We start from the raw sequence: 25,139 nt of genomic DNA on the forward strand, positions 1-25,139 counted from the left end.
GTGCAACTAGCATGCGAGCGTAGGAAGAGCTAAGGAGCTGATTGACTTGACAGACCACAAGAAAGTGATGACTTTAGCAGATGCTGGCCCTCTCACAAGCTGTGTCTGGAATGGCTTACGTACACAAGGAAGCACCTTCCTGACCCCGTCAGCCACAGATCACCTGTTGTTCACCTTCATAAGCGCCGACAACCCTGATGAACATGAGAGGCTTCAGTTAGGGGTGCCCAGGCCAATAACCCAGCAACCCAACAGGTGACGTAAACAAAGACAGTGCCAGATGAGTGACAGAGAAGTCCTCCCATGTTTGTGTCTCCAACAGTTTCTGGTAGAGGCATGTACAAAGAAATCCTTTCCTTAGCTTGAAAGAAGGCCCGGGGTGATGACTCCATCAAGTGCAAATGTGAGGCCTGTATTCAAATCCCTGGGACCCATGTTAAGCCTTTAATCCTAGCAGGGAGGCAGAGGTAGGTGGATCTGAGTTCAAGGCCATCCTGGTCTACAGAGTGAGTTCCAGGGCAGCCAGGGCTTCACAGAAAAACCCTGTCTCAAAAAAACCAAAAGAAAAAGAAACTGGGCAGCGGTGGTGTGTGCTGGCAATCTCTAGCAATGGTAAGACCGCAGATCCCTGGAAGCCCACAGCCAGCTAGCCTGGGCTCTGTAGAGAACTTCCTGGCCAGTGAGAAAGCCTGTCTCAAACAAAAGGAGGAAGGTGATTAAGGAATGACATGGGAGGTTGTCTTCTGACCTACCGTATGCCCTCACCTACATGCATGTCTCCATGCTCACACCTACAAAATCAAACAAACAAGAAACAACAAGCTCCATCACAGACTGCTGTTCACAAGGACTTCGGGTGAGGCAGTAGGGAGTGGCAATGACTGTGGTGTCCTGGAGATCTTGCGGCCCTTCCTAGGGAGAAGGGTCTCCTCACTCAGGTGATATTGGCTTTGGAGGGAGGAGAGCTCGGCACGTTTGAATCTCTCAGCCCGATGCCTGACATCTCATAGGCAGTTGCCCCGTAAATATTCTGAGCAATAGACCAATAGCATTTATAGTCCTGGAAGGAGGATGCCAGTGGCTCACCAAGGGTCTGAGTGCTTTGGTCCATGCCCTCTGACCCAACCACCTCGAGAGCACTTGGTGGTGGCATTGCATCTGCAAATCCCGTGGATGCTCCAGGCTGTTTCTAGGCTGCACCTGGATGTCAGCAGCTATGTGGCGGCAGGTAGCAGCCTCTCCAGGCCTATGTTGCTGGCTCCCCCCTTCCATTTAGCTCCCAGTGATGCCAGTACACTGGAGTCTGCTGGGAGCATTCTAAACATGCCGTGACCCAGGGCCCTGATTCTTGAAGAGTTATGTGACTTGGTCAGCATAGAACCTAAGTGGCTGTATTGTAAATAAAACCCCAGGAGAGACACTACATGTGCAGCCAGAATTGGGAACCTCAGCTCTAGCTTGGGGTCAAAGTCAGTCCCAGAGTTGGTAGTCTCAACACCGAAAACACAGCTTTGCAGCCTCATCCTACCCAGTACCCTTTCGAGGACCAGCCCCTTACACTCCAAATTCTGGTCCCTCCCCTCATCTACCCTGAGACTGAGGCTCATTTCTGAGTCTCAGTTAGAAGCAGTTTTCAAGAACTCCATGCTTGCTGGCTAGGTGTCCCGTCATGCCAACCCCAGAGACCACTTCAGAACCTGGCACTATTGCAAAGGCCCCCTTCCCACCAAGTCATTGTTCATCGGTCAGCAGGGAGTAATGAGGTCACAGGACACCCTGGCTGAATAGCGACTCACCTTCAGGGACTCATTTACCACAAATGTGTAGCTTTAGACCTATGACCCTGACAGCTGCCTCCAAAGCCTTTGTGTGTAAAAGGACACTTGTTTGAAAGTATGTGAATGGACCAAGTTGGTGTCTAACTGTAAAGTGCCAGAGAAATGTCAGGATCATCATCCAAGGGTTGCCCCCCTGCCTGCCCAGATGGAGCAAAACTAAGCCTGCTTCTATTCAGGTTTAAAAGCTAGTGCTGGGACCAGTGAGAGGGTTAAGTGGGTAAAAGCGCTTGCTGTGAGGCTAAAAACCTGAGTTCAGTTGTCTGGAACCCACATGGTAGATGGAGAAAATCAATTCCCAGAAGTTGACCTCTTAGCTACACACACACAGAGAGACAGAGAGAATGAGAGCAATTTTAAAATTGCTCCTGGGGGTCAGGAGGTGCAGAATGGACTCTCTCTATAGGGGTGCAAAAGAAGCTGGGATCACACCCCCTCCCCCAGGATACCCTCCACGTAGCCTGCCCTGGAGAGGCAGCGTAGCTCTGGATCCACCTGTACATCCGGGGAATGCCTTTCTGTGTCCCCTTCCCCGAGCACCAAAGCACCCTGGGAAGAGGGGTTCCTGTGGGGTGAAGGGAGAGAGGGGTGACAAGAGCTGTAGAGGGTCAGAGCCTCTGTCCCCAGGGTTCACGCCCGCTCAGCAGCCAGCCACGGCCCTCGGTGTCTCCGTGTCCTTGTTCAGTGTCCGTGTGCAAACACACCCCCCTGTCCTCCCAAGCTCATTCTCCCATTGTGTTTATGGCATTTGTGTCTGTCCAGAGTCACGCTCTACTCACCTCTCCCCTCCCCATTGTCTCCTTTTTTCTCTCTCCCGCCCCCTCCCTTCCCTTCCTTTGGGTCAAACCGTGCCCTTCGTGCCCTTCGTCCAGGGAGCTTCAGGTTTGGACGGCAGGCCTGGGCCACCGGTGAGTGTCATTTCTCCATCACCCCTCCCCCCTGCCCCATCCCTGTCTGGCCTGTGACCCCTCTTGTCTTTCCTGCTGTGGCCTTGTTGGCTCCCCGCCCCCTGCTCCCCCACAGCAGTAGCAACGATCACGCTTTGTCCTGCCGTAGACACCAGAAGGTCCTCTCCGTGCCCACATCAGAAACGCCCCTTCCAGCCCCACACAGGGGCCACAGTGAGCATGCACTCAAGGACCCCAGACATGCGAAGCGTGGGATAGCAGAAGTCACTCTAGCAACAGTGACCCCGATGCTGAGTCCAGCCTGGGAACCCTTCCTTATCCTGGGGCTTGAGCCAAGACGCGTCCCCGGCAAACACAAGTGTCTGTGTGTGACCTTCACGCTGTGTCGTCGTCATACTGTGAAATCTGTCCATCTCCTGTCTGCCCGTCAGGGCCTCCCAGTCACATGCAGTCACCCCACCTGGAGTGTTTGTTGGGGAGCAGAGAAGGGTCAGGATGGGAGCGGCCTGTGGGAGCTCCGAGGCCAGTCTCAGCTCAGTGTCCTGTGGGTGCGTTTTAACCACACCTGTCACTGTGGGTGGCACCCAAGCCACCCTGCGCGCACAGGGGGTCTATAATAGAGCAAGTGAGGGACCTGGACCCTCTGTGACTCCATTCCTCCTGATTCCAGAAAAGAGCTCTCACTATCTCTTCTGAAGGGCCACAGAAAACGTCCGCTGCTTTACCTGCACAGAACGCCCTGCGGACTTCCCAGCTTGGAAGCCACACCAGGGCTGTGTGCCCAGCCACTTGTAGCCAGCTCGCTGTGCTTCCATAGCCAGCTAAGGTCCATCTTAGCATTCTAAGGTCCATCACACTCCAGTCAAGGCTATCCTTAGCTGGCTGGAGAGCCATGGGGGAGAGAAGAACACCAGCTGGGTTCCGTTGTGGAAGACACTCAGACAGGGTCAGGGGACAGAGCCTAGATAGAGCTTTCAGAGGTAGGAGGGTGCCAGGCCACCCATCAGAGCCTCATCCTACTGAATGCCAATTCTATCTCCTTGTATGAAAGAGCCACGGAGTGTCCTGTCCTGCTGATGGTTGGGCAGCTTTTGCACATTTATCCCTGGAGGCCTTGGAACGTATTCCCTCATTGACCTTCTAGATTTACGGAGGAGAGACTGAAGCCTGGGTCAGTCTGTGGAGTCTGTGGGACGTGGAGGCAGGGGAGCTACCTCCAGTCCTACTCAGAGTGAACCACTGCTGTTACCCACAATCTACTACTCTCTTCCTCCTCATTCCACGGAGGACACCAAGAACTTCTCCTGTGTGGCCAATCAGCATTCTCCCAGACGCTCACACCCCACCTCCCCCAGCTACATACACTCAAGAGTGCCAGACAGCATCCTCCTGGGGCCAGCCCTAGGCCCCACAGTCTGGTCTGAGTAGGACACATAAATACTGAGAGGCCAATAAACAGGAGGCTGTGAAATAGAGACTTGGTCTAGTTGGGATGCAGGTGGGAACCTGGGAGAAATGTTTGCTGATTCTGTAGCAAGCCCAGCTCTGTCTCCAAGCAACCCCCAGCTTACTGAAGTGCCCCCTACCTCCCTAGGACCCCAAGTTAAGAGAGAACCTGCCCCTACTCCCTGAAGGCCAGTGTGGTTCTGACACTGGAGAATACTAACTCATGACTATTTTACCTGTTCCTCAGGCCCGGGGGTCTGTGGGGTCTGCAGTGGGTTGGGGGGGGGGGGAGCTGGATGGCCCTCTCACACCTGCCTCTAAGTGTGTCTCCTCCGCACGGGTCTCTGTGGCATGAGGACCCTCCCGCTGCATGTGGAGCTGTGACCGCAAGGGGGCGCCGTCCCCAGGCCCCCACTCCTGGGACGGGGTCACCTCCCTCCCCAGTGCTTGTTGGTGGCAAACCAAGCAACCGTCCTACTCTTTTTCAGCCTCGGCAAGCTTGGCTGTGATATGAGAGGTTCCACGAATCTGGCTCTGAGGTGGGGGAAGGAACATTCCTCCGAGGCCCTTAAATCCAAAATGGATCGCGGCCCAGTCAAACGGCCTCCTTGAACAAGCCTGGCTTTACCAAGCCTGAAAACCGGGGCTCAGGCTTTGCACATCTTCAGGTCCTGGGTGGGATTCTCAGGGCTCTCTGCAGCAACTGGCCCTTGACCTCTGCTTTCTTTCCCCTCCCCAGGGTACTCCAGGACCAATCGGAGTTCCAGGCCCCGCTGGACCAAAGGGCGAGAGGGTGAGTGCTCAGTGAACTGGGAGCTTGGGAAACCAGGAAGGCTTGCTCATCCCCCCCCCCCAAAAAAAAACACACACCTGGGACCCATCCCCCAGGGTCTCAGCCCTCACCCCTTCTCCCGTCCATCACTCCTGGTTATCCCTGTAGCAGCCTAGGGGAGAAGCAAACCCTCGTATGGCTGTGAGGGGACACGTGAGAAGGAAAAGCTCTTTCTCTGCTGGTAGCCTGGCACCTGGCACCTGGCACCTGGCACCTGGCACCTGGCACAGCCCAGTCTCTCAAGGATGCAGGTCTGCTATGCTCATTTAGAGAAATAGTATGGGACAGAAGGCCATGTGGGATTTAGAAAGTCCCCAGATGACATCAGTAAGTCAGAAAGTCAGGGTACTGGGCAGGGCAGCAAAGGAGACCCAGGGATGACAGGACCAACGGGAGCAGCAGGGCTTCCTGTGAGTCTCCAGGGCCTAGAGGTTTCCTTCTGTCTATCCCCCCACCCCCACCCAACACAGCCCAGGGGTCACCACCATCAGTGTTGAGTGGCCACAGCCATGTCACACAGTATCTGAAGTCCAACCCATCCCTCACAGAATGGGTGTGTAAGAGGATGGGTGTGACAAGAATCAGCTCAATGTGTGTGTGTGTGGGGGGGGGGTGAGCACTATTCCTCTCAGCCTTCCAGGTTCTCACACACCCAGGATCTGTCATCCTTAGTGGACAGACTCCATGGCTGATCCAAACCCATGGAGCATCTGTGGAGTTCTCCGTCCATACCTTTCTCCCTCTGCCCTTTGCCTACCCAGGAGAGGCTTGTGGTGGGGAAGTGGGTGGCTTCTACATAGACCATGAGCCTCTCGGAGATCATTCGCCCCCTGGGGAAACCAGAATTGCCTCTCCATGATGATGGCATGGGCTTCGGAGAAGAAATCAAAGCTCCTCTCGTGGAACGGGAGAGACAGCAGGAAGTTCTTAGAGCACACCCTGCCTCACACACACTCAATTCCTTAGGGCTCTGGCTCCGTAGGGAATCAGAAAACGGTCATGGAAAGGAAATCATCACAGCGTGGAAAGCTCATGCGGCATCTTTCTCTCTTTCAGGGCAGCAAAGGAGACCCAGGGATGACAGGACCAATGGGAGCAGCAGGGCTTCCTGTGAGTCTCCAGGGTCTAGAGGTTTCCTTCTGTCTATCCCCTCCACCCCCACCCAACACAGCCCAGAGCCTGGAGCCCATACCTGGGGTTGAAAAAGAAGCTGGGCATATTTAACTGGGGATGGGCCAGAAGTCCCTGTGGGGTATGACAGGTGTCAGGTGCTCATCATAGGGACCATCTCATCTCACCTGTGTAACAGCATGTCTGGAACCTTCCACTTTAGCCCCTGTGCTGTCCAGAAGGGTCCCGAGGCACCCCCACTTCTGCTGTCCAGGACCCAGATCCCCACAACACAGAAAGGGGTGCTCGCCTTGAAGACTGATTGGCTTCCATCTGCAATGCATTTGCCTGTAGCTTTGCTACAGAAGCCAAGTGGCTGTCTCACAGAGCCTGGATTCTGTTTCCCCATCCACCGAGGTTCATGTGGATATGGACTAAACAAGCGTGTCTGCACCGGTGGATGCTTAACACTCCTTCCCCTAGGGGGTTCTGCACTCTAAAAGAGGGGCTCAGCAGCTGTGCAGCCAGGGGCTGGCAAGAGAGCCATGGAAATACTCAGCCCAGAGTACCCCATCCACACCCCTGCCTGCAGCGTGAAACCTACCCCTCGCCCCGTGAATGATCCCAGAAGAACGCAACTACCGGTGGGGACATGGGCTACAGGGCAAGAAAATTAAGACCCTTGTCCACGGATGTGCTTGTAAATCCATGTGCCTCTAGGTCAAGCTCCTGGATGCATTTGCTTCTCTGTTCCCCTTCTGTAAAATGGGGGTAATGAGGCCCATCTCCACTGAACTGGGGCATCTGCCTGTTTCCGAGCCCGAGGGAAGGACCTCACGGCCGTTTCGTGTTTTCTCATTAACATGTCTTCGTCCCTCTGATTTAATACAGGGTTTGCATGGACCACCCGGGGACAAAGGAAACCGGGTAAGTCTGAGCCCTCGCACTCGGGATCTGGTTACTAATGTCTTCATGATGGGATGGAATGATCAATTGGAGACTCCTGACCTAACAGGACAAATAGGCTTTCCTTATCAATCATCCTAAATTGAAAGGCTTTCCAGTGAGGGGCTCCATGCCATGCGTGCCGGGAAGAGTAGGTCTCCCCGTTTCCAGAGACGGCTAAATGAATCCCACAGCAACCATCAGACCAGCATGGCCGTCCAGTAACAGGAGCCTCGCTCGCTCGCATGCAGCCCTCTTTACGCTGCCCTGATAACTGGCCCCTTCGTGGTATTTTTAGATCCATCGTCATCTCAGCTTTGCCTCCTGAAACTTAGATTTGTTAAGCATTCCAGTCCACTGGTGACCAAGAAAATAAATTCCAGCTCCAAGAACAGACAGCCAAGCCCTTAAAAAAAAAAAAAAAAAAGAAAAAAGAAAGAAAGAAAGTATCCCAGCTGCTATTTCTCTTGGAGACTTGGCAGGGAATGGAATGAACTGCACCCTCCAGACCCCCCCCTCTCCTCTTGGCTCCTGCTGCCTTCAGCAGGGCGCATTAAATGTCCCCAGCATGATAGGCATGTAACACTCATGGCCTTGGGCATTTGGGCACAGCAGCAATAATCTAACTACATCGACCCGAGGGATAGCCCTCTCCATCACCTCCTCTAGTGCCCATCTGTGTGCAGGGCACACCCCCTGAGGACCAAGGGCATCTTCTAGCAGACAAAAAAAAAAAAAAGCTCAAGGACCTTACATGAGAAGAAACCACTGTCCCGAATACTGAAATACGCTGAGCTGAGTTCCCCCAGTGCGACAGAGGCAGCCAGCGCACATGGATTCCAGAACCTGACTGATCTTCGACCACTGATCATATCTTCAGGAATAGAACATGTCAGAATCTGTCTATTTCTATCTGGCCGTAATTAAATGCATTCTCCTCAATTTGTGAAGTATTTACCAGGCACTTCTAAACCCCTAAAGTCTCCTCACCGGCAGCCACACAAAAGCAACTCCACTTGTTCCCCAAAACCTATGAATAAGTGAGAGGAGGCAGAGCCACCCCTACCAAACTGTCTATGGCAAGACCACACGGAATCCACTGCAACAAACCGATTCCCTTTCAGCCATGTGGCTGGTCTCTGAGTCTCCACAAAACCTGATCATTCCATTTCTTCATTGGCATACAAGCCTCCCTAACTCATTTCTAATGTGTTCTGGTTTTCTTTCTCACACTCAATTAACATTTTTCAAGCCTATTTCTTAAGACTTTTTCCGTTGGCTGGAGGCACTGAGTCACTTGAGATAAAGGTAATCCTTCTGCTGTAGCAGGGAGTCAGGGCCAGTGAGGTACCCTTGTCACACATGGGGGAGGGTGAGAAAATGGGCCAGCCTGGTGTCTCTGATGCTAAACCATCATCAGTGGAAGCCCCAGAAATTGTGGGAAACCTTTCTTCTCCGTTTCCTCTTCCCACATCCTTTGATAGATTCCCACATTCTATATATAAATTAGAATATATCTCTTCCTTGGAGTCAAAGTCAGGGGCTGAGGGTGTAGCTCAGTTGGTAGGATTGCTTACTCAAAGCCCTGGGTTCCAGTTTAACTCTGCAGAGAGCTTGGCAGTTGGCACACACCTCTAATCTCAGCACTCAGGAGTTGGCACACACCTCTAATCTCAGCACTCAGGAGGCAGGAGGCAGGAGGATCCAGAAGTCAGGGCTGTCTCTGGCTATATATCCTCTGAGGCCCGCCTGGGACCTTACCTCAGAAAACCAAAAAAAAAAAAGAAAGCCATGTTCAGAAAGCAATGTGGTACACCACAAAGGTCCAGATGAATTGTCCCAAGCAGCAGGTTTCAAAACAAGGGACAACTCATTTTTCTCACCCAGGAGTCAACTCTCAGGATGCTAAATGTGCTTTAAAAAAAAAAAAAAAAAGACACTCTGAAACTGGCCGCCTCATTCGGGCCTCTGAGCCACCAGCCCTAATGGGGCCGAGAGGGATATAGGCTACTGACACTTTGATTCAGGTGACATGTCAGAGGCTAAGGTTCTGATCCAAAGTGTCACTGTTGCTACCTGGGAAGGTGACTCTGGAGATATCCAGTGTTAACCTGAGTTTTAGAGAGCAGCTCCTACAGGCAGCCCTCAAAATGTACCCTCATCAAACTTTGCCTTCCTCATGCCCGGGGAATCATTGGAAATGTGTTCCGCCTTACCTAAACCAAGACGCAACCTTAAAATCATACTGTTGGGCTGGCAACGTGGCCGCACAGGCAAAGCTCTTACCACCAAGCCCGACAACCTGAGTTCAATCCCATGTGGTAAAAAGAAAGAACTGAGTCCCACAAGTTGTCCTCTGCCACACACACGCACACACACACACACACACACACACGCACACACACACACGCACACACACACACACACGCACACACGCACGCACACACACACGCACACACACACACACACACACACACACACACACACACACACACACTTACACTGTTGCATGTCTTGCCCAAAAATGGTCCTACGCCTCTTTCCTGTTCATGGAATGAGGAAGGTCCTTGTAATGACGGGCAAAGACCCAGAATCCAAAACAGCAAGCTTGCCAAGGACACACAAGACCGGCAAGGGTGCTCTGCTCCCGTCCCTGCAGGTACCTACCTTCTCCCACCCATGCCCCACTTGTCTCTAGGTGACTCAGGGAATGTGGCCCAGGAGCCACATTTACAGCAGAAACTGGTCAAAGCCAGACATGGCACCTGAGGCCTGTAATCCCAGCGTTTGGGAGGTCGAGGCGGAAGGTCCAGGAGTTCACACAGCCATCCTCAACGACACATCAAGCGCGAGGCCAGTCTCGGTTATAGGAGAACACACAGTCGAAACAACAGCCAAAAGGGGGGTCAAAGAGTAAGGGTATCACTACTCCGGCAACGTAATTATCAGGACGTTGACCGGCTGGTTGTGACCATATCGCTGCCTGCGGGCTGGCCAGCGGAAAAGGTCCGAGCATGCTGAGGCTGTTTGCACATTCTGCCATGCAGGCCTGGGGGTAGGGGAGTGTCTGGGGGAGTGCATGTCTTGCTTCCTGAGTCCTTCTGTCCCCTCCTGTCCAGCCTCCTCCTCTTCTATTCCCTGTCTTTCCCACAACATATGTGCTCCACTGAAACCCCACATCCCTCATCCTTCCCCCACCCCCGATTTGTGTCTCCTGAAGTCAGTTTTCCACAGTCTTCAGGAATGTTGAAGGCACCTGTGGATCACTCTGTCTGCCCTCCCTTCTCACCAGATGGAGCTGGGGGTGGGCGCACCTCTTGTATGTCCCGCTCTGGGGTGGGCAATAGGGGACATGTAGGTAAAGCAGTAGCTCCAGAATCTTCCAGAACACCTGATGTGGGGTGATGCCCCATAGTGTGGGTGGCCCACACTCTGTGACCTGTAGGCAAATTATCTAAGAGCTGGAACCAACTCTCCAGCGACTCTGCCCATCTCCTTCATTAGGAAACTGTACACATGACTCTGAGAACAAGGTCACTTCCCTGGGACTTCCATTCCAACCACTGGTGACTCGGCTCGTCCACACGAAGGGAATCCTCATGCCAGAGTCTTTTCATCGGTGGGCGTGCCGTTGACCCAGTGAAATGACTGTGCACGTGTGTCCTCTTCAACACCCATCATTCTGAAAAGCCAGTCAGAGTAATGTGTGGACAAATTCCAGATGACCTCTGAAATAAAAACTACTGGGGTCATGTTGAAAGATCCGGGAAAACATCAGAACTATCGTTAACCTCTCCTGTCTAAGAAACCTAACACAGCAGCAGCCTGCAACTCCAGGAATGCTGTAGACCCCAAACCCCCTCGGGGAGCACCTGTCCCCACACTAGGTAGTAGGAGACTGTCATCACCATGGGTGACAGAACCCACCCTCCTTATTGAGGAATGCACCATCCCACCAGTGAGCATTTCTCGTACACAGGTCACACACCAATTTTGGAAGCGAGTGTAATGGACCCATTCTACAGGTGAAAAAACTGAAGCCCGGAAGAGTTAAAGTTAGTAACTGGCAGAACTAGCTGTACCTTTGGCCTTGCCATGATGGAGCAGCAATATACAAGTCCCCGGGCATGAGATAACCCACCTTCTACAGAGCAGAGTGTTTGGGGAGACTCCCTAGGGACCTACATGCCCCATTTTAAAAGACTGAGACATGAAAATTTAACTACAAATTCATTTCCAGATGACTTTTAAGAGGAATGCCCTAGAGCCCTTCTTTAGATGAACCCCAAGACATAAAACTAGGGTTCAATTAGGAGGAGGATTGCCGATGCTTTTCAGAGAGAGATGAACTCCCTGAGCTAGCGGTAATAAAGTGTGCCATGATGTACTCGTGGAGGTCAGAAGACAAGCTGTGGGAGTCACTTCTCTCCTACCATGTGCGGAGTGAACTCAGGTTCTCAGCCTAAGTGGCAAGCACCTGTAGCACGAATCCTAATCGGTCTTAATAAAAACCTGGAGCCAGATACCAGGGTAAATGCTGAAAGATCAGAGAGCCAAAGGAACAAGCCACAGCCACCTCCCACCTCACCAACTCCTCAACTGAAAGGGACTGAGCTCCTGTCTCCTCCCGCCTTATAGTCCTTTTTCTCTGCCCAGCCTTATCACTTCCTGTCTCAACCTCCCTAGTGCTGGGATTAAAGGCGTGTGCCTCCCAAGTCCTGGGAGTAAAGGCATGAGATCCCAAGTGCTGGGATTAAAGGCGTGTGCCTCCCAAGTCCTGGGAGTAAAGGCATGAGATCCCAAGTGCTGGGATTAAAGGCGTGTGCCACCACTGCCTGGCCTCTATGGCTAACTAGTGGCTGGCTTTGCCCTCTGATCTTCAAGCAAGTTTTATTTGCACAAAAATATCACCACAAGCACCTTTACCTGCTGGGCCGTCATGACTGCCCAACAGTACAATTTTCAGTAGTGATGATGTGAAACCAGAATAAACCAGAGAGACGCATCATAAGAGAGGATATCAATCTGAGAATATATAAACGCACAGGTGTACACGCAAGCACACACCATCCTGCATACATGCATATGGGCTGCAGTCATTCATGCATGTGCACATGCCGGGACTCTAAACAGAGTCATCTTGCCTCCTAAGGAGACAGCAAAGGCATGAGAGCTAATCAGGACAAGAGAGGGCTAGAGAGATGGCTCAGTGGTTAAGAATGTGTACTGCTCTTACAGAGGACCCGAGTTCAGTTCCCAGCACCCACAGGGGACAGACCACAACCACCTGTCACTCCAGTTCCAGGAGGCTCTGACACCTCTGGCCTCCATGGACACCTGCACTCACATGCACACACATGCACAGACATACACCTGTCTAAAAAGAAACTAAACCTTAATTGGGACTAGAAGTTGTCAGCCCAAAGCCCTTTGCGATTAAACCCTTAAAGAGATGGAAACGTAACACATCATCCTTTGCTGGCCTTCAGATCAGCAGAATTGGGCGCCACTGTCTTTAGGGGGCTCCTCCTTCCGCGCCATCTCAGAGATGCCCCTGTTCTCACCTCCCTCTCCCCCCCTCCCCTCACCCTCTCTCCTTTGCCAAAATGCTTAGAGTCGGGAGGTGGGTGTGTCCCATAATCCTTCCAGGATGCTAACTTGATTAAGAAAAGCTCCTTGTCCATTGGTCCTTCTCTGTCTCGTTTTCCGTCCCTAACATGTGAATGATCCTAACGTGTTGACGGTGTGCTGATGTTGTTTTTCTCCCCCCTCACCTTGGACTAAACCATTGCTTGCAGGGGGAGAGGGGGAAGAAAGGCTCTAGAGGGCCTAAAGGGGATAAAGGGGACCAAGGAGCACCTGGACTAGACGCCCCCTGCCCGCTGGTATGTTTTTTGTTCTTCGTTCGCATGGTTCCGAATTTTTTTTTCCACAGGGTTTCGGGCTGGGAACAAAGGAGGCAAATGCATGAGGAGCCGAGCTCCACAGATGCCACCGAGCCTGTCTGTGCCTTGGCAGTCCTGCCTGCAGAGGGTGGGCCCCAGAGCCACAGCTGCAAGCCATTCTGCTAAATCCCTTGCCTTTGAGTCCCTCTCCTTTGAAGATTCAGAACAATGGATGGGTGGAAGGAGAGGACCCGCAGGGTTTGGGGAGAAGGTCTCGGGCTCTCGGGCTCTGGTCCCATCGTGCTCTGCAAACCCACGTGGTGTTTATGGCGTGAGATTTGCATCCTTTGTGTCATGGTCACCTCTGGGGCCTGCAGCTCTAGCTGTCTGAGACCTCACTCCGTCAGGATGCAAGACCCCAGAGTTAGTCTCCTGAGGGCCACTGAGTCGGTGCAGAGCAGAACAGGGCCAGATAAGGGGCTTTTCATGCACTGCCCAGTAGTCAGACTCGGAAAGCTGAAGACCAAAATGGGTAAATAGTCCCAAGCAGCCTTCCCAAGAAGCCAGCAATTAATGACTGTGGTGCACCAGCCTGGCTTCTCAAGTGATCTTTCAAAGCTCTGGAAGGTTTTGAAAGCCATGCTGCTCTCCAGCGGGAGGTTGTCTGTGATTGTGCCAGGGAGTAGGTGGCTGCATACATCAGGGTCTGCATCCTGGCCGGGATAGGACTGGGCCTTTCCACTGCCCAGTTGGAGATGGCTGACCTTGACCTCAGTAATCATCGTGGTTGGTTTTATGAACAGGGCCACCGAGGTTTTAAAGGAGAGAAAGGGGAGCCGGGGCTACCAGGGCTGGACGGACTGGATGCCCCATGCCCACTGGTATGGCATTTCCCTCCCTTGCCTGCGTGGCCAAGCTGGGCTACCCCCACATGTGTGGTGTGTACCCGTGTGCCTCCTGACCCTCTTGCTCCATTCTCCCAGCTCCTACTTACTGCTTCTTCCCTCTGTGGACACCAAGAGTCACGTTGCCCGGAGCTTTGGTGGCTCCCAACCATGCTGTCCTCGTGCATGTGACGCGGCCAGGTGTCTTCTTAGCTTTCTCCTGCAACTACTTCTGAAGCAACCCGGCTCCCCCATAACATCAGCCAGCCCCCTGCAAAGCCAGTCTTGGCTGCATCTAATCCTCATTGCCTGATTGCATCTAGACCGTTCTGAAAGCTAGAGCAGCACATGGGTTGGGCAGGACTTTAACACTGACTGTTTTGCCTCTACACGGTGCACTTAGCCATGAATACACAAGCTGAGCAAACGGACAAAACACTGAGTGAGCGGCCAGTCACCCTGCCAACCAAGCCCAGATGCAAACCCACCCCTTCCCCACAGTTTGGCAAGGGACATGGGGCATGCTTCTAGACAGAGACATTCTATAATTGAGGTGGAGGTAGGGGCCACCCTGTCCATTCTTCCAGACTGGATCCTGGGTCATGGCCCCGGTGACACCATCAGAACTAGCGTATGGTCTGGGATCAGGTGTTAGATGCTAAAGACCCCAAAGGCTCTCCTTTGGTGTCTCTGCCCTTTGTCTTTAGGCAGCTCACTAGGAAAGAGAGTAGAAAGGTCTAGACTGTAGTTAGGAGGAGGTAGGTGGTGGCCAAGGTCCCCTGAGCATGTCTGGAGCTGAAACTCAAGAGCTGGTTTCTTCCAGTCTTGCTCCAGATGGTAACTTCCGGAGTATCTGCATGACCCTCTTAACTAACCATAAAGGAAACAGAAGGCAACTCTTGACCCTGCAGGCACTGGTCTAGGCACGCCTGCTTGCTTTCCATTTCCCCGGGAGATTCTGGAGCTGCCATCACCACAGAACTCCCTGCCTCGAAATCCTACCTCGTCACTCACAGATCCTCTTTGAATGAAAAATGGCGTTAGAAAGTCTGGGTGATCACAGGGTTGCTTGAAGGGCACCAGAGACGTTTTAGAACAGAAATGCAAAGCCAGACAGCACAGGTCAAGCACACAGAGTAGCAAGCCTCTTGACAAGACTCGCCCTGCCCCCCATCCCGAGCATGCAGCATGCATGGGTGCCTGTCTCAACCATGACTTCCAAAGCGCTTCCATTAATTAAAACTGGGTCTTTCCTGGGCCACAGTCTCACACACACACACACACACACACACACACACACACACACACACACACACATCCCATCTGAGTACTCTTAGTTCTGCAAAGGCACCTTGGCCTTTCTACTCTTTGCCTGCTCTTCCACTGTGCCCTGCCACCATCCATGTCCGGATGGAAATGCCACTGTGGCCCTCAAAGGCCCCTCTCCTTCCCAGGGTCTGTGTGCAGTGTGCCGCACTGTGGCAGTGGGGTGACTTGGCATGGCATGATGGACTGTGAAGGGGACAGAGGGGTACCATGAAACTGAAAGACACCGCCCTCTGCAAGTCCTCTTCCAAGGCCAGAGGAGAAATGAGGAGAAAGATTATTTGACCATTCAAAATGATGTCTTTCCCAATAACATCCCATAATGATGTGTCCTTTGTTTCGAATTGTCAGGAGTGGGGTGCAGGAACTATTGGCATGACCCTAGCACATGCTAGGTTTCTTTGGGCTGGGACAATCGCTGCTGCCTGCTGGGTGATTGGGGGGTTCCCTGTTGGGGTGGGTGGAGGAGACCCTAGAGACTGCAGTTCTAAGATGGGGTTGCCCTTCTGCTAGACCTAGACTGAGACCCTGTGCTCTTGATTCCGCCTGACCCTCCCCTCAAGCCTGATCTCTGAGAGATCCCTGGATTGCCACACAGTATGCCAGAGAGGCCAGAATGTTAGGCCCGAGAAGCCTCGTGAAGGTTCCCTCGCACGGGCACAGCATCCTGAGGTCGCTTTGCCTCAGACAATGTCCAGTCACTTCCCAGCCCTATGCTCCATTTCCCCCCCAGATTCGGGTGTCTGAGGCAGGGCCAGAAAGACGTCTCAAGATCCTGTTGCAATCCCCCTGAGGCTGCCCGTCCCTGGTCACCCCATCCCCACCCAGTAGTGACCGTTATCTGGGACTGTTTGGATGACACCTCCCGTTGCTTAGGAAGAGAAACAAGCTCAGGCCGAGTGGGAGCCACGGCACACCATTCCCTCGACAGGTTTGCAGAGGAAGACCAGGGTCCCACGTGCCCAGGGACCTGAGATCTTAGCACTCCACCGAGTCAGAGCAAAGACGGTCCTCTGTGCTCTTCATGGGCATCTGTACAGGCTGAGCCCACAGGCCACAGCAGTCCCTCTCAGCCTTGCGCTCACTGCAGCTACACTCGGCATTAGCCAGAGGGAAACCGGTGGCATCTAAATGCTTCCCACCCCCTTCTAAGAAGCAGACCACAGTGGGCAGGCCACGTCCCAGTGAGGCCGTGGAAATGTTTGTGTCGTTGTTACCCTACCCGCTCAGCTAACTGTCTCAAGAGTCTAAGCATTCTCTGCCTCCTCGCAGGGAGAAGACGGCTTACCAGTCCAAGGCTGCTGGAACAAGGTAAGATTCCCAGAGGCCCTTGCGCTCGGAGTCAACCCTTTCCCAACAGTGCCATGAAGCTGTCAGTTTCCATCCTTTTCCGCAGATGAGACAGCAAGATGTGGGTCGAAAAAGGTGCTACCTCACCGGTGGTTGGCAGAGGAGAGGGGTACCCATTAAACATCCACTCACTGCACACACCTGGAGAACACTTAGAGATGTTTTAAGAGACCAGACAGGTGGATCAGTTGATAAGAGTGTTTGCTTAGCGTGCACAAAGTCCCAAGTCTGATCCCCAGCACTGCATAAATCCTGCATGGTGGTACATGTATGTAATCCCAGCACCCACTCACCTAGGAGGTGGGGGTATCCCGAATATGGAGCTATCACCAGGTTCACAATGCCATTGTCATTTACCATCATTAAAGCAGTCAGCCGAAGGCCACAAGGCCAGCCCTCTCAGCCACAGCTCCCACCCAAGTCACAGGACTCCCCAGCCTAAGGGCAGAGGCCTACCTTTGTCCTCAGCAAGGTCTGCAGCAGGAGGGCAGCCATCTCCCTGTACCTCACCTCCCTCTCAGTATCTCTCAGCCCCCACCACTATCATCTAAGGCTATCAGTATGTCCTCATAGTAGGGCTCAGGACCCCACACTCGCAAGAGTTTAGGCTTAGTCAATCCAGTCCTGTGCCTGTAACTCAGAATTGTACAATGAGATCACTCGGTGCCCCTGTACCCCTGACACTCAAAATCTCATTGATGTTCAGGACTAGAAAGAGTAAGGAGACAATCAAGGCATCAGATCTAGATCAACACCTAGGTACCTAAAGCGCTCACAAGCCACAGAAAGGGAAAGTTCAGCATTGAGGGGGCAGTGCCTCCCTTCCCCCGCCCCCAAGAATCTGCCCCTCCCTCAGAGCCTCATCCAGGAGCTGTGAGAGGACCGTTAAATAAGACCCTCCTCAGTCCCCAAAGATTCTCCTTCAAGGTTGTTGCTGGTGGGCAAAACATGGAATATGTTGAACTTAGCAGGGGAACCACAGCTGCTGTCCAGAGCTACAGCATGCTCAAGAAGCAACTAAAGCATCCCAGGTCTGCTGGTTCACACCAGACATGACATCTGGGCAGATGTAGTGTGTAGCGTAGTTTCCAAGACAGCATAGAGAGACTGCCCTCTAGTGGCCACAGCCAGGAATAGCTTCAAGATGAACATTGGGTTTCTCAACCTGGAGTTGGGTGTGTCTTAAATTCAGATGGGGGGGGGTCTTACCTCTAGCAGGTTTAATGTTCCACACTTCCCTATCAGAGGTTCTGATGCAATCGAAGACAAATCCACCTCCCTTCCTCCAGGGGAGGCAGCATTCAGGCCCCCTGATACTAACTCTCCATTGTTCTGGTTTTGTTTTGCAGTGACGCCTCTAACCTCGGATTGGCCTGTGTGTGTTTGTACATAGGATATTTATTTTTATACAGTTTTCACTTTTTGAAAATGCCCAAAGTATGATGCATCTTACAGATCATTTAAAAAGAGGAGGAAAGCCTGAATATTTTGTACAGAAAACAACCCTTTCCCTTTTGTTTACAAGACATTTTTGTATAAATCTGTTTCTAATACGCTGTCTGTGAGTCTGCTCCTAATGTTGCATGATATTTGTGCACACTTATTAAACATCACAGCTTAATAAATTATTGTGTTCCAGTGCCAAAGGGGGCCCGCCAGCACAGAGGTCTGCAGGCTTACGTGTGAATTCACAAACATGTGGAGGTCCATGATGTTTGCCAGACTAGATGTATCTGATAATATTTTAAACTTCAACTGACTTTCATTATTATTAAAAAAAATGAAACGTGGCGATTTATGATCCTGATTAATCACTAAATTAAATCCATCCTGTCTTGTGCAAGCAGGAAGTTTCAGAAGCAATAGCCCTCAGAAGTGTGGAGCAATATTGGGAAATGTTAGCGTCAACAAAAGGAGGGTGGGGACTTACTTAGGAGATGTTCCTTATGTCACATCCCAAATTCATCACTTGAGCATTTAGGGTTCAGCAAAGGGGACTTACGTATTGTTTCAGGGTTTGGTTGGGGCTTTTATTAGTTCTTATTTCTGTTGCTGTGATAAATTATCACAACCAAAAGCAACCTAGAACACCGAAGGGTTGATTTTGGCTTACAATTCCAGAGGGGTTGAGTCTACCATGTTAGGGAAGGAATGGTAACAGGAGCAGGGAGCTGGCTGTTCACATCTCATCCACACACAGAAAACAGAGGAGAACCGGAAGTGGGCCCTGGCTATAAAACCTGAAAGCCCGCCCCCAGGGAGGGACTTCCCTCAGCAAGGTTCCATCCCCTAAAGGCTCCATTAGCCTCTCAAAAAAAAAAAAAACAGCGCCACCTACTGGAGACTAAGCATCCTAGTCTCATTTCTCATCCGAACGTCTATACCGCCTTTTGAGTTACTCTGGCTAGTCATGGCTACTGCAGAGCACGCTGTGTACTTCACAGAAATCTGCAGATCCAGGAGCAGCTGGCTGAAGGAGGGGGCTTTGCCTCGTGTGCCAGTCTACTGTAGCAAAAAAGAATGACCCCACCACCACCACCTCCGCTAGATCTCCACCACATGTGACAAACTTCAGGTTGTGTTGTTTTGTAGGAAATGGAGTTGTTGTGGGGCTGAAGAGACGGCTCGGTGGCCTAGAGCACTCGCTGCTCTTGCAGGGGCCCATGGTTCGATTCCCAGCACCCTCGTGGTGCACAACCATCTGTAACTCCAGGTCCGAGGGATCTGGCGCCCTCTTCTGACCTCCGTGGGCACCAAGCCTGCACATGGTCCACATACATCCATGCGAGCAAGACATGAGCACACATGAAGTAAAAGAGTGTTTTTAAAGTGTTTTAAAGGAATGGAGTGGTGCTGGAAAGGTGGATCAGACAGCAGCATGTCTGCTGCACTGGCCTGAGGGCGGTCAGTCCTCCGAGCCCATGGGGAAGAGCTAAGGGTGGGCATACGTGCTTGGAATCCCAGTGCCCAGAAGCAGATCCCCCAGCCTTGCTAGCCAGCCAGCTAGCTTAGCTTAATCAGAAAGCCTCAGGCTGGTGAAAGACCCTGTCTCAAAAAAACAAGGTGGGGTGGGTTCTGAGGATCGGGGCCTGAGACTGTCTTCTGGTGCAGCACTTGTTCATACACACACACACACACACACACACACACACACACACACACACACATATGTGCATACATACACACATGCATACACATTTACATATTCATGCATACGCATATATGTACACACATATACATATTCATACATATGCATATATACATACACACACACACATATATATATATATACATATATATATATATATATATATATATTGCACACACACATAAGAAATAGAGCTGTCAAGAGGATGAAACAGAAGGATTGCAAATTTGGGGCCAGCTTGGGCTGCATAGTAAAGCCCTGTTTCAAAAAAAAAAAAAAGGGAGAGAGAGAAAGTTGTATGTTTTCCTGTCACCGTGCCTGCTTGGTAAAGGTCTCAGGAAACCTCTTCCTTATTTTTTTTCCACGTTCATATCTGTGTGTAGTGTGTGTGTGTGTGTGCATGCTTGCATGTGTGTGAGTACATGTATGGGTACCTGTGCACGTAGGTGTGTGGCATGTGGAGGCTCTCCGGGTTGATGTCAGGGGTCATCCTCGATCCCTCTTCCCTCTTACTCAACAGGCAGGGTCTCTCAGTCAAGCCCAGAGCTCACCAATATGGTGTCAGTAGCCAGACTGCTCTGGGGAATCTCATGCCCCTGCCATCTGAGTCTGGGAGCGTTCGTGTGGGTTCGGGGACCTGAATCCCCGAATCATACTGGCTCAGCAAATACCTTAACCCCTAAGCCACCTCCCCAGCCCTCAGGAAACCTCTGTTGATGAACAGGTCAGTATTACTAGGGTGTGTAGCCTGTGGTGTATTGTTAACTGTTTAGAGTGTCCTTGGGACTTCTAAGGGAACCTGAAACCAACACTTCCCTCCCTTTCCGGATCTATTTTCATTTTACATTTCTTTTCTAGAGCTACTGTTAACAGACTCTGCCCCACCACACACACACACACACACACATACACACACACACACACACACACACACACACACACACACACACACTTTATCCTTCACATTCCTAAGAACCTGCCAGGTGTGAGGGTGAGCGCACACTCATTAACTGTTACGTTAATGGAACCAAGCTGCACAGACTTCAACCCAGGGCTCACTTCCAGTAGGCTATTCTGGAAATCAGACCGTTTCTCCCGGGTGCCAGCTTCCTCCTGGGTACTTACTGGCTCCCTCATCTGAAAACTGAAGCCACTGATCTAGAGTGAATCCCAGGGGACACAGATAGCGCTCCCCTTTGTGGGGAAGAAGTGTGCAGCCACCCAGGCCAGGTCCAAACCTCCAGCTGGTCTGATGAGTCCTTTCAGGACGGCCCTACGACCCCACTCCAGCACCTTTCCCATCTTGTCCAGGGACAAGGGCTCCCCAACACATTTTAATTTCACTGTCTTCACATTCAGAAGTGAAATATAACAAAGACACCAGCCAGCAACATATCTGTCTTTCTACCAGCAGCCACAAAACAGAATGTCCTATGTTTTTTTTTTTTGGTTTTTCGAGACAGGGTTTCTCTGTGTAGCTTTGCGCCTTTCCTGGAACTCACTTGGTAGTCCAGGCTGGCCTCGAGCTCACAGAGATCCGCCTGGCTCTGCCTCCTGAGTGCTGGGATTAAAGGCGTGCACCACCACCAGAATGTCCTATGTTTTTATGGAGGAAGGAATCCACAAAAATGCCCAGCCTTCCAAAGTCACACGGCCTATCTCAAGTTGTGTTTATTGAAAATGGCCCTGGAGGGCCTGGAGGGATGGCACAATGGTTAAGAGTACTAACTGCTCTTCCAGAGGACCCAGGTTCAATTCCCAGCACCCGCATGGCAGCTCACTACTGTCTGTAACTCCAAGATCTGACATCCTCACACAGACATATGCAGGCAGAACACCAATGCACAAGAATAAATAAATTTTTTTTTTAAAAACTGGCCCTGGGGGTTACCTAGCTCCTGGGCCAACTTCCCCACTCCTGAATGAGGACCTGGGAACTCCAAGTGCCACCAGGTTCTCCAAAGGCCGCTACCCGAATGTAGTCACAGCTCAGCGATGACGTCATCGTAGTAAGAGTGAGACCACACAGGAACACGCCCCCCCTCCCATTTGCACCCAAGACCGACATCAACTGAGTCTTCTGGGGACAGTGGGCAACCTCTCCTGTTCCGAACCTGTGCTTTTCACCCACTCAACACCACCAAGAGAATTCCAGTCACCTACCATGACAGAGAACTCCTGGCCTGGCACTAACCACAGCACTAGAAAGGCCGGGGCCCAAGGATGGAGAATCTGAGGCTGGCATGGGTTACAGTCCAGCCGGGGCTGTAGCTCAATGGCAGAACATTGCCTGGCACTTGAGAGGCCCCGGGGTACAATCCCCACCTAAAGACAGTCCAAGGAAAATATGGGCGAAGGAAACAATGTGGCATTGTCATTGCCGGGGAATGTCATCCCTAAGACTAAGGTGGGGCTCACACATCACTTCAAGCCTAGCTGTGGAAGAGTCTCCACCTTCCTGGCCAGGGGTTCACAGTCCTGTGTGCACAAACACACCATCTTTCCATGTCATCGGACCCCCCTGTGCCCCTGGGCCAGGAACCCCCTCATCTCCCTCAGGGCACTGAGCTGCACCTCAGCCCCCATCCTTACCCGAGCTTCTCCACTTGGATCTTAATTGTGTTGAGTGCAGAGAAGGAAGGTTAGAAGCACACGAGGTACCAGCCCTGACTTGAAGAAGATGGGCGCAATCAGAAGGGTGGGTGTGCTTGCAGGGTGCCCAGCAGGGGCCCTCAGGGAAAGGTGATTCTGAGCGTGGGGATGCAGCTCAGTTCTAGGGTGCTTGCCTAGCATGGGCAAAGCCCTGGGTTCCATCCCTGGAACTATCCAAACCCAATCTGGCTGGTGCATGCCTGGAATCCCAGCACTTGGGAGAGTGGAGGCAGGAAGTCAGAAATTCAAGGTCATCTTCAGCTCCGTAGGGAGTTTGAGACTAGCTCGGGCTACATGAGACCCTGTCCAGAAAAGAAAAGAAAAAAAAAAAAACAATGCTCAAGATTCTCACTGTATTCTTGGGGCCAAAGGGCAGCTCCCGCTGCTGCCTGCCCTGTGTTCTGCCACAGAGGACATATTGCCCACCTTCATCTATGTGGAGTCATGTGGGCATCTCAACCAAGACACGAGTAATGGCCGTCTCCACAACTGGTGACTTCAGCATAAAGCTGAAAGAAGCCACGCCTTGCTCATGGAGCGGCTTAGCCCCTTCCCACACGCTCCTCTGACCCCATCTATGATTCATCATGCTTACCACCCTTCCCAGCATCTTGACGTCACAGATAGAACATGGCGTGACAGTGACCTGACTCGGCCTATGGACTGGTCCACAGACTTGGCTTCTGGCCCTTTTCTCTAACATCTGCTCTCTGGTCACGGTATGTCCAAGTTTCAGATGAGGGTGTTAGGCTTGGGCGATTTCCAGTGGCTCTGTCATCTCCGACACCCTGAAGCCCTCTGATTCTACTTCCAGGTCAGCTGTAGGGATGACTGTGGACATGGAGGGGGGCATCCTGTGCTCCGCACTGCCTGGAGTCTTTTGACTGCAATAGCGTCATGCATGGAGCTGGCTTTGCAAGCTTGAGGCATGCGCGTGCTCGTAACCCTGGATAGGGAGGGGCCACATGTGCTGAGTGCTCGGTGAGGGTCACAGCCAGCCAGGGTTCATGGGTCCTGAGGACAGAGGACACCAGGGGCCAGCGTGGTCAGGAAGGAGAGGCTGAGGTCTTTGGGAAGGATTTACAAAGCAGAAAGGGAGGAGCTGGCGGCTGCCTGGAGGTGGTCCTGTGGTTCATTTCTGTAGCAGAATCTCCCCATTAGTATGAGCCCAATGCCTCTTAGTTCTGAAGTCAGAGGATACAACATGAGACCACAGTAGAAGAGAGAGGCGAAGATCCCATCCTGGCTGTGAGGAGCTGGTGGTCTGGCTACAGCTATGTGGGAGCTGGGCTGGGGAGAGCTCTGGTCCTAGGAGGTGCCCATAAAATGTGCCGATGCTCAGCAAGGCTCCTTCTCAAACGTCCCCTTCTCTATGCCTTCTCAAGGGCCAGAGTCCTTGGCTAGTGGCCAAGAAGTGAAGGCAGCCCTGAGCCACGGGGAAAGTACCTAACCTTGGAGGAGGACCAAGATGGAGGATCTGTCCCTGCTCAGAGGGCTGTCTGCAGAAGCCTTCCTGAAGGCCTGGTTTGAGGAGCCGATCGGAGCGTGACCGCATGAGAGCGAGGCCTCTGCCCTCTCCACACAGGAGCTCAGCTAGACCACCGCAGGCCTCCAGACCTGCTCCCTGCAGAGGTTCCTCGTGCTCTCTGCGGCCAGGTGGGCTGGCGTGACACCCAGAGTCTCCTGCCTTGCAAGAACTTTTGAGCAACCGTGTCTACAGGAGGGGTAGTTGGCAGCTTCCTGTCCTGGCCCCAGGGACCCTTCCTAGGAGGCTGTGGCCTGGATCCTGTCATCTTTCTCAGCTCCTTCAACTCCACAGGGATCCTTGTCTGTCTTTGGGGGCTGCCTCCATTAATCCTGTCCCTTCTTGGGTTCTTTCAAATGTCACTTGCCAGAGGAACAAAGAGCATTGGCCTCAGGAAGGAAGCAGCAGGGATGCAGAAGAAAAACCCTCATGAGCAAAGGTAAGCAATAATGGCAGCTGCCTGGCCTGGCCCTCAGAGCCCATCACCTTACACACACACACACACACACACACACACACCCCTGTGTAACATGGTGCGATGCCCCAGCTGCTACTGAGCCAACGCCAAAGGAACACACTCACAATCAAGATGGTCTGGAATCAGCTCCGTTCCTTTGGCAACACTGTTGGAAGCCATGGACCACCTTACTTCCCCATTGCCTCGCTACTTCGCCAATGAGCACGCCTGTCCGATCCACACCGCTTTCGAGGGAAGGAGGGCAGCGTCACTAACCACGCTGGTGACCACAGATGCGGGAGTCACACTGAGGATAACCCAAACCCTCAATTCAGTCTCCAGCCCTCAGCACCTCCTCTCACTTAGTGCCGTAATCAGAACTGATGGTCTCAGGTGTCCAGGCAGGGAGAGGACAAAGGTCCCCTCACCTCTGACAGGGAGTTTGAACTGGAATACGAAGAGCCGCTGGCCTAGGCAAGGAGTGAAGGTCACCGGAAGGTTATCGAGGGCAGCAGCCCTCAAAAGGAAGAGGCTCCATGGGAATAAATCATCATCCCAAAGGAGCCTCACCCCAAGACTCCCATGATGGAAAGGCTTAGACATGGGGGGGGGGGGATTCTGATGATTCTGACTTTGAACCTGTGACAGCATCTTTCTTTGATGTTTCAGAACACTTTTAGGGGGGTCCCCTACTCATAATGTCTGAACTTGAGGGGTGCCACTCTGATCTTCATGTGGCAGCTTCCTTCTTCCCCCTTTTTGGGGGGAATCTCTTCGCCAGTAGGAACAGTGTCCGTTTTTTTTTTCCATGACTGCAGACAAATCGCATGCAGCCA

General features: G+C 52.2%; 1 protein-coding gene across 1 annotated transcript in view; it reads left to right on the forward strand.

The window, feature by feature from the left end:
- The window catches only part of LOC128114691 (collagen alpha-1(XIII) chain), a 76,685-nt gene extending 58,373 nt beyond the window's left edge, over positions 1-18,312 (forward strand). The window contains exons 32-38 of the mRNA XM_052744877.1: positions 2,708-2,743; positions 4,929-4,982; positions 6,078-6,131; positions 7,023-7,058; positions 12,875-12,961; positions 16,444-16,482; positions 17,871-18,312. Of these exons, the coding sequence (XP_052600837.1) occupies positions 2,708-2,743; positions 4,929-4,982; positions 6,078-6,131; positions 7,023-7,058; positions 12,875-12,961; positions 16,444-16,482; positions 17,871-17,873 (309 nt within the window). The 3' untranslated portion in view covers positions 17,874-18,312. The remainder of the gene's footprint in view (positions 1-2,707; positions 2,744-4,928; positions 4,983-6,077; positions 6,132-7,022; positions 7,059-12,874; positions 12,962-16,443; positions 16,483-17,870) is intronic.
- Positions 18,313-25,139: the final 6,827 nt, after the last annotated feature.

The sequence above is a fragment of the Peromyscus californicus genome, unplaced genomic scaffold (assembly GCF_007827085.1).
Source record: "Peromyscus californicus insignis strain IS unplaced genomic scaffold, ASM782708v3 Scaffold_19__1_contigs__length_69161282, whole genome shotgun sequence".
In the NCBI taxonomy this organism is placed as follows: Eukaryota; Metazoa; Chordata; class Mammalia; order Rodentia; family Cricetidae; genus Peromyscus; species Peromyscus californicus.